This window comes from Anticarsia gemmatalis, chromosome W (genome assembly GCF_050436995.1).
Source record: "Anticarsia gemmatalis isolate Benzon Research Colony breed Stoneville strain chromosome W, ilAntGemm2 primary, whole genome shotgun sequence".
NCBI lineage: Eukaryota > Metazoa > Arthropoda > Insecta > Lepidoptera > Erebidae > Anticarsia > Anticarsia gemmatalis.
Window position 1 is genome coordinate 9,767,443 of NC_134775.1, and position 9,646 is coordinate 9,777,088.

Consider the following 9,646-nt stretch of genomic DNA (forward strand, 5'->3'; position numbering starts at 1 on the left):
TAGTCAGTGGATCGGGTACAGCCGGTGACGTATTTTTCTCGACATACCTTCGGTTGTACTCCTTCGAGAACTTACGCTCATGGGTTTCACTACACAACTCGAAGGTCCGAGAAGCCTGAAGATACGTTACCCGATCACACAAGTCGTAATCTTCGCGTGATAAACTAACACTACACTTCACATGTAACACGTATAACTCGCTATGAATACGGTTAAGCTCACTGTGTTTGTTCCGTATTAATTGTCTCAGAAGCCGTTCACTCGCGTTATTTAGAATATTACGGGAATGCGCAATGTCACTACGCGGTTTGATACGTACACACGTAGGTAATAAGTTCCAATCGCGACACTTAGTTAAAAATATCAACGATGTTTCCACTCGCGCACGTTTCCGACGTAAATATTCTAGGTCACGTATTTGTTTTGCAATGTCCGACCCGTAGCGGTTTGCAATCATAACTTTTAAACTCTCGCGCTGCATGTTTAATGTATAATAGAATACGGGAATTAACGCGAACACGCATTTTACCTCGCTATGTTTCGCAATCGGTTAGCTCACAGAATAGGGACACGGTTAGTGTAGTGTGTGGTGGCGGTTGGAAAAATCAAAATATGAGGGTGGATGGACATTCGTCCGCCTCATATACACGAAGTCCTGTCATCGCTGCTCCAGTCTGCCTGGGACCACGGCGAGTGCTACCTGCGCCGAAACGTTAGGCATTTGAAGGTAAAATGCGTGTTCGCGTTAATTCCCGTATTCTATTATACATTAAACATTTTTTTATGTTTAATAAAATTTAAAATGTTTTAAAATGAAGCTGCGATACCTTCCCGTATGACATCGAGTGCTCGTATTTGAAATTACCTGAAAGAAGAATCCGATGAAAAGTGCCTGCAAAGATTGCGCCACTATCGGACAACATTCTACGAGGCTTGCCACGGCGCGCAATAGATCCGTAGATCGGCATAGTAGTCCGTGACAAGCTCCAAGTAGATGGCTGCAAACACCATGAAACAGGCGGACAAAGACCAATTTTAGTTACTTTGCAACCGCTGCCCGTTCGGTCAGCAAAAAGTAGTGATAGTTAATCAAAATAATTAAAAGGAATCTAAACGTAGTTTGTAAAGCCTTGCGCACTTAAAATACTTCGTAGCACTATAGTTAGTTACGTGATAGACACCAAGGGCCAACAGGTTAAGTCTTTATAAGTAAAATATTCAGGACTTCAAAGCAATATAATAGAATAAAAATGTAATCGTTATAAGAACGAATGTGCAAACAAAAGATTATCACTGCGTCGAACCGTGAAGATATTCAAAGTTTTAAATATTGTTATAACTCACCTCTTCGACGCATATCGCAACTGCTCGTTGGAGATGAATGAATGGGAATTACGAATGGAGGAGATACTATTTATACTACTGTAAATAGAAGGAGCTCTCCAATAAAACGACCTCGGCGTACTGTTCACACTGTGTATTTCTTTACTAATATTCCAACTACACTCTCTTGCGAAACGATTCACTCAACGATCGAACTGCGACTGCCACGAGTCAATGCCCGACCACTCGATCCCCACCCGGTTCGTGTTGCCAGATCAAAATGCAAACTCCATTAAATTACTTTAGTCAGTTTGACAACTTATTTTTTTGTTTATTTTTTAGTTTAAATTTATTTATTAAATAAAATTATTTTATTAGATAAAAGAACCTTACACTCGACCATCCTGATGACGTGTATGACCTCATACACGCCTCAGTTGAGAATCTTACACTCGGTACATTAACCCGCGGCAGCATTAATTCACATTGCTCAGTTTTGTCTTATAATTAAATTTACAATATATGCTACCTCAATGACAATAAACAGAATCGATACTAATATTATAAAGCTGAAGAGTTTGTTTGTTTGTTTGTTTGAACGCGCTAATCTCGGGATCTACTGATCCGATTTGAAAAATTCTTTCATTGTTAGATAGCCCATTTATCGAGGAAGGCTATAGGCTATATATCATCACGCTACGACCAATAGGAGCAGAGTACCAGTGAAAAATGTTACAAAAACGGGGAAAATTATGATTCTCTTATGTGACGCAAGCGAAGTTGCGCGGGTCAGCTAGTAAGTAATAAGAGGAAAAAAAACAACATCACATTATTATCTAGTACACACGGCGCCAAGCAAAACCCACCAGCTGCAGCACGACTTTGACACTTATATCCTACGCAACAAGAACCGTCCAAAGGTCAATCAGTCTAGGTCGACGTGTCGCCGTGTGTACAATAACAGTTTGTATATGTCGATAAACTATATACTTAGGATTAATATTACCTTAAATTAATCAATTTTTTTGTTCACGTTACATTCACTTTATACATCGTGTTCACACAACTAAATAAGTACTTCATTGGACTTTAAATGCCCAGTGGTTTATCCACTTACGTAAGTTATATCTAAGTACACAATTATTTTCTATATAGGGTTAAAGGAAAAGTCGTGCTAGATCCGTTAAGGGCGTGGAGTACTCATCATTTCTGACTTATTTCTCTATATAACATCCCATCCTAAACTCAACCGTTTTCGAGATTTTCGACTTTTAATGATTTTATTGAAAATTGCCCATTTTTATTCTGCAAAATTAAATTTTGTTTATTTTGTGGCTCTTATTATTAGTATTATTGCATTTTTACATGTGTAATAAGATTCTCTAAAACTTCTATCATTAAACTAGCGAGTAAGTTAATTGAATAGTCCGTATTAGACAAGTGAAAGTTTAAAAAATAAAAAAATATAAGTAAGTTCATTTTTCTCAAAGCGATATCTAAAAGAAATATTATGACAGTTGTTCGGCAGATGTGTTTTAAAATATCTACGTTTCATCAGCTATCTAACAAGGTATAACAATCTAGGGTTTTGTTTAAAGGCATTGAAAAAAAGTTAATTTCATAGGCGACAATGGAGAAGAAAATTAATACCTAGGGTTTAAAATTAAATAAAACAAGAGGTAAGCATAAATTATTTATTAAATCAGGTTTTTACATTTCTACAGTTGATGTTCTACTTGGCCGCCTCTATTTCTAATGCATTGTCGCATCCTTCTACGGAGACCAGTCTTAACTACCCCGGTGTTTAATGTTGCCCGCATTTGGTTGGCTGCATCCACAATCTTCTGTCTTAATTCATCTACTGTTGAAATTGGATTTGGCTCACTGTATACCAACGTTTTCATTCTGCCCCACACATGAAAATCCATGGGGGTTAGGTCCGGACTTCTTGCTGGCCATGGCAACGGCCCACCTCGTCCTATCCATTTGTTTGGATAATTTATGTCCAGCCAGTCTCTGACAGTTCTTCTGAAATGGGCAGGGCAGCCATCGTGTTGATACCACATGTCTCTGATTAAATTCAGTGGCAGATCTTCAAGTAAATCATTGAAGTCTCCTCTCAAAAAGTTTTCATAAATTTCGCCATTCAGGTTGTCCGGGAGAAAGTATGGTCCAATCAAGTGGTTCGAGATAATTCCCATCCACACATTTAAACTAAATCTTCGTTGGGAACCCTTAACTCTTTTCTTATTGGGATTGGAATTGGAATTCTTTTCTCTTTTCTTGTATTTTTGGGGCCCAGTAATGGGCGTTATGGTAATCCGTGATCCCATCTCTATCAAATTTGGATTCGTCTGTCCACAAGATGTTTTTTAGAAAATCTGGGTCTTCTACGTCAGCATTGAGCATGAATCTGCAGAAGTCCAACCTTCTTGCAGGGTCTCCTTCTTCAATGGTGTGTACCGGCGTGTAGTGGTATGGGTAAAGGCCAGCAGTATGCACTGTAAACCACACTCTCCATTGCGTAAGCCCCAGTTCACGGGCAACAATATTAGTGGATGTAGTCGGATCCGCTCGAAAGCGTTGCACTATTTCATTGTCCTGTTCTTCGTCATCATTAATTCGTGGTCTTCCCATATCTGTATTGCGTCTTAAAACAGAGCCCGTTTCTCGAAGTCTTCGATAAACTCTGTCAAAAACGGCCACATCCGGCACTCGGCGACCAGGGTAGCGAGTTATATATTCGCTGCGAGCTTGCGCAGACACACAACCGCAGTATCCGTAACAAATAAGCATATCTGCATATTCCTCAGGTGTGTAGGACGTCATCTTCAACACTTCCGTATCCCAAGTACAAATCGGAGTCCAGTTAACAAGCGCAGTAGTCACAAATCAGAAGAAACAGTCCAGAATCACAGCCAAGTCGAGAAAAATAGGAAAACGATATCACATCTACTATGTACGAAGCACAAAAGCAGACTGGACTACCAAAACAATATCCCGGTTGTATTCCCATACATACAATATTTTTTCTTTCATTCGCACCTACATTAATCGCCACTTGTCTTGCTCGCACGGTGCGTCTTAACATAAAGGACAATAGGCGTGGGACCGTTAGACTGCTACCTGGAGCGACCCAACTACTTTTTTTCCACGAAATGTCATTGTTATACCTCGATTGTTATACCTCGTTAGATAGCTGTTGAAACGTAGATATTTTAAAGCACATCTGCCGAACAACTGTCATAATATTTTTTTTAGATATCGCTTTGAGAAAAATGAACTTACTAATATTTTTTTTATTTTTTAAACTTTCACTTGTCTAATACGGACTATTCAATTAACTTACTCGCTAGTTTAATGATAGAAGTTTTAGAGCATCTTATTATACATGTAAAAATGCAATAATACTAATAATAAGAGCCACAAAATAAACAAAATTTAATTTTGCAGAATAAAAACCGGCAATTTTCAATAAAATCATTAAAAGTCGAAAATCTCGAAATCGGTTGAGTTTAGGATGGGATGTTATATAGAGAAATAAGTCAGAAATGATGAGTACTCCACGCCCTTAACGGATCTAGCACGACTTTTCCTTTAACCCTGTATATTGAATAATTATGCAGCAGTAATTCCAAATACTAGAGTAGTTTTAATTCAGCTCCATTCATAAATGTTACGTTATCAACCAGGAGAAGAAACAAATAAACTAAGGTTACGAACCCGCTCGCTCACGAAGTCTCGTATACATCAAATCACCCAGCAGGTAAAACATAAGTATGTTTACGAACCCGCTCGCTCACGGAGTCTCCCACATCTCGTATTCTATACGGCAAAGATAAGAGACGCGAACTCGCTCGCTCACTAAGTCTCGCGCTCACCAACTTTATATCATATTCTCCATGCTCCCTCTCTCTTTCTCATCTTATTATAAATAGCCAGGTCAAGTCATGAACTCGCTCGCTCACGTAGACTCGTGCTTGACCTGAAACAACATAACAATCTTTTGCAGATAAACTCAACATTCAAGGCATAATTAGTCATCTAATTTTCACACATTATTTCCAAGTTCTTATATTATACGGTAGTATATAAGTTTATATATACATATTTTACAATCTAATCAATACCAAATAATTACACAATATCTATATCTATTCATCCACATCGGATGAGTTACTATCAATTTGTGCGATATCCGCATCATCACACTATCTAGCTCTAAAGAAGTTATATATATACATATATTTTTTATTTATTCATTTATTTCAGGCAACTGAGGCCCATAGAAAATACAATAAACAAATTACAAATTAAAAATATAAATAGACTAATACATACATAATTAATATGTTTATTTATTTCAAACTTTATATACAGGGCTGTATAAAGGCGGACTTAATGCCAGGGGCATTTTCTGCCAGTCTACCTTGGGGTGATGCAGAGATTTTTATGAAGGTGTTAAAAAGAGGAAGGAGAGTGAGTTGAGAAAGGGTGTACAAATAAATAATAATAGGTGTAGGCAATATGAGGAGTAAATAAATAATAATATGAAGTATATACACACAAAATAAAAAATACAAATATGCATACATATTAGCTACATAAATATAAATAACATACAGTAAATATATTCAGAAATATATATATAATAGGTATATTAGAATATACATATATATATATACATATATATACATATATATATATATATATATATATATATATATATATATATATATATAAACTAAGATAATTGTGACGATTCTGCAACTTTGTTCAATAAAAGATCACGTACTTTGCTCTTGAACGTAAGACGGTTAGTGGACATCCTGATTTCAAGAGGGAGCGCATTCCATAACAGGACTGCTTGGACTGGGAACGAAGAATTGACAAACCCAGAAGTGTGGGATGGACAGAGAAGAATGAGATTGCTTGAAGAGCGGAGATTACGATTGTGGTTATCACACAAGTATTGAAAGTAGGGAGTTAGGTAGGCTGGGGGAGTAGGGGAAGTAAGAAAAGAGAAGAGTGTGGTGAGAGCTCGTAAATTACGGCGCTCACGAATTGGTAGCCACCTAAGTTGAGAACGATAAGTAGATACATGATCATACTTGCGTAGGTTGAAAATAAATCGAATGCAGTTGTTCGGGGGGTTACTTCCCGTAGAAGATTTAAGTAAAAGGCAGCAATGTGGATACGAATGTAATGGCTGAACAGTAGATCTTAAAAGTGACTCGATACATGGTATTGTAATAAAGTTATTTACATGTACCGTCGTACTTATAAAATTATAATAATTAACGTCGGAACACAATTGCTATGGTTTATTGAACAGGAGTTTTAACATGCCCCCGGACGTTGAAAGGTGACGCTTTCAACCAACTAAACAGGCAGAGGACAAATCTTGCTAAATGATCTTCTCACGACTCCAATGGACGTCCGGACATCTGCAACTCGAGCGATCCCATCAGACCCAGGATAAATTTTGACAATTCTCCCCAACCTCCACTTCAAAGGGGGCAGGTCCTCTTTGATTACAACTAAGGCATCCAGCTTCAGTCCATCTTTGCAGGTGCGCCACTTAGTCCTTTGCTGCAATTCAGATATAAACTCCTTGCTCCAGCGAACCCAGAAATGTTGGCGCAGTTGCTCAATCCTCTGGAACCGGGTTAGATGACTCAAAGACTGGTCCTGGTAGTCTGGTTGAGGTATAGATGTCAGCGGTCGGCCAACAAGAAAATGTCCTGGCGTAAGCGGGGCGTAGTCTCCGGGATCAGAAGATAAAGGCGTTAACGGGCGTGAATTCAGTATCGCCTCGATTTGGACGAGTGTGGTGTTAAGTTCTTCATAAGTGAGATTACAATTACCCAATACTCTTTGAAGGTGGTACTTTGTCGACTTAACAGCCGCCTCCCAGAGTCCGCCGAAGTGAGGGCTATACGCGGGTATAAAATGGAACTTAATGCCATCATTAGCCACGCTTGACGCGAGTGAATCACAATGTGAAATTAAAAATTTTGATAACTCGTTGTACGCTCCAACAAATGAAGTGCCGTTGTCGGAATACATCTCAACTGGTTTACCACGTCGCGCAATAAACCGATGTAGTGCTAATCAATATTTTGAACTGGTGAGATCCCCCACTAATTCAAGGTGGATAGCCTTAGTGGTAAAACAGATAAATAAAGCGATATACACCTTTACCAGCCTACATCCGCGACCTTGACGACTGGCACACATAATTGGGCCAGCGTAATCGACACCGGTACAGTTAAAAGGATAGCCACCAGGTAGCAGCCGCTGCTGCGGTAAGTTACCCATTAAAGGAGTAGCTACGTTACCTTTATGACGATGACAGCGTACACACTTATGATAACAAGCCCTAGCTAAATTCCGTCCGCCTATAGGCCAATAAGATTCTCTTATATGTCCTAACAATAATTGTGGACCAGCATGCATCAATTTTATGTGCTCATAATCAAATAATAACTTAGTTAACCTTATGAGTGGACTGTAAAAGTATAGGATGTTTTTTACTATATGAGAAATTAGAATTCTCTAAGCGTCCTCCCACACGCATAATATTGTTCTTATCCATAAAAACATTTAACTTTAATAACGCGCTTCTTGCAGGCAAACTTTGGTTTTTTTAAAGTATTTTATGTTCCGGAAAAGATTCTACTTGACTTTGTCGAATCAAAACATTTAACGCATCCTGTAACTCTTCCTGAGTTAAATATTTGCTATGAACAGGCAGCTTTCTACATAACTTAATAAACCTAAGAACATAAGCCATGCAACGCACAAGTCTTAAATATTTAGAGAATCGCTTAAAATCTATAAAAATATCACAACGTTGCGTTTCAACAACAGCACTTAACGAAATATGGAGTCGAGTTTCAGGTAACGCCTGAAAGTTTAAATGTTGGAGCTGAGAAGGCCAATCAGATTGGGAATTCTTTAAGAAACTGGGCCCACTCCACCATAGGTCTGAACTTTGCAGGGAACTGATATCCACGCCACGAGATATCAAGTCTGCTGGGTTCTCGTTTGTTGGCACATGCCTCCACGTACAGTTACCCGCCTTATCTAAAACTTCAGCAACGCGATTACGCACAAAGGGCTGAAGTTTAGAAGGCAACATTTGTAACCATCCCAACACTATGGTGGAGTCAGTCCAACAATAAGTGCAATCAAACCTTACTCTAAGTGATTTTACTACCTTCTCATATATACGAGCTCCAACTACCGCCCCACATAATTCCAATCTAGGAATAGTGGAAGGTTTTATAGGCGCCACTCGACTTTTTGCCATTAATAAACGTACTGTGTACTCACCGTAGTCGTTCAGACTACGAACATAGACGCATGCGCCGTACGCGCATTCAGACGCATCTGTGAATACATGAAGTTCTAATAATTTATATGAATTACATATTACTAGCCGCGGAACACGAAAACTATTTAAAAGAGGCAAAGATTTAATTATAATATCCCAATCAGAATTGTATTCTGGCATTAAAGGCTCATCCCACGATAATTTGTCGAGCCACATTCTCTGCAATAACATCTTCAATGTTATTACAAACGGGGATAAAAGACCTAACGGATCAAAGATACGTGCTATAGCAGAAAGTAAATCACGCTTTGTACAACCAATAGATGGCAATTTTAAAGTACTATGAAACCCTAGCTCGTCAGTATTCGCAAACCAGTCTACCCTTAATAACTTGTTGGGTTGACTATCTCCTATACATAAATCTAATGAGGATTGAAAATCTCCTGATACCAATTTAGAGGAATTCGACTTCCACTTTCGAAGTGGAAAACAGGCTGATGCGAGTATATTGGTGATTTGTGAGCGGATGTTCATCAATTCACTTAAGTCATCCCCTCCGGTTAACAAATCATCAACGTAAAAGTCATGTTTGATTATTTCTGCTACCTTATCTACTTTACATTCAAGACCTAACTGTTTTATACAACGCGTAGCAAGAAAGGGTGCACTAGCCGTACCATACTTCACGGTGTTCAAAGTGTAAACCTTAACAGGATCATGTATACTCTTACGCCAAAGTACCTGCTGCAAATGCCTATCACTGGGGTGGATGACTATCTGTCGGTACATTTTCTCAACATCCGCTGATAAAACGTATTTATGTTGACGAAACCGTAATAAGATAGATATAAGATCATCCTGAACCGTCGGACCTACCATTTGTATGTCATTAAAATAAATTCCTGACGACGTAGGAAAACTTGCATTGAAGACTACGCGCAGCTTAGTAGTACTGCTACATTCGCGAAGCACTCCGTGATGCGG

The 9,646-nt window shown here is 38.6% G+C and overlaps 1 protein-coding gene across 1 annotated transcript; it reads right to left on the reverse strand.

The window, feature by feature from the left end:
* Positions 1–6,705: 6,705 nt before the first annotated feature.
* On the reverse strand, positions 6,706–7,392 carry LOC142985935 (uncharacterized). The gene has a single exon (XM_076134177.1). It carries the CDS (start codon positions 7,390–7,392, stop codon positions 6,706–6,708), a length of 687 nt encoding a protein of 228 aa, XP_075990292.1.
* Positions 7,393–9,646: the final 2,254 nt, after the last annotated feature.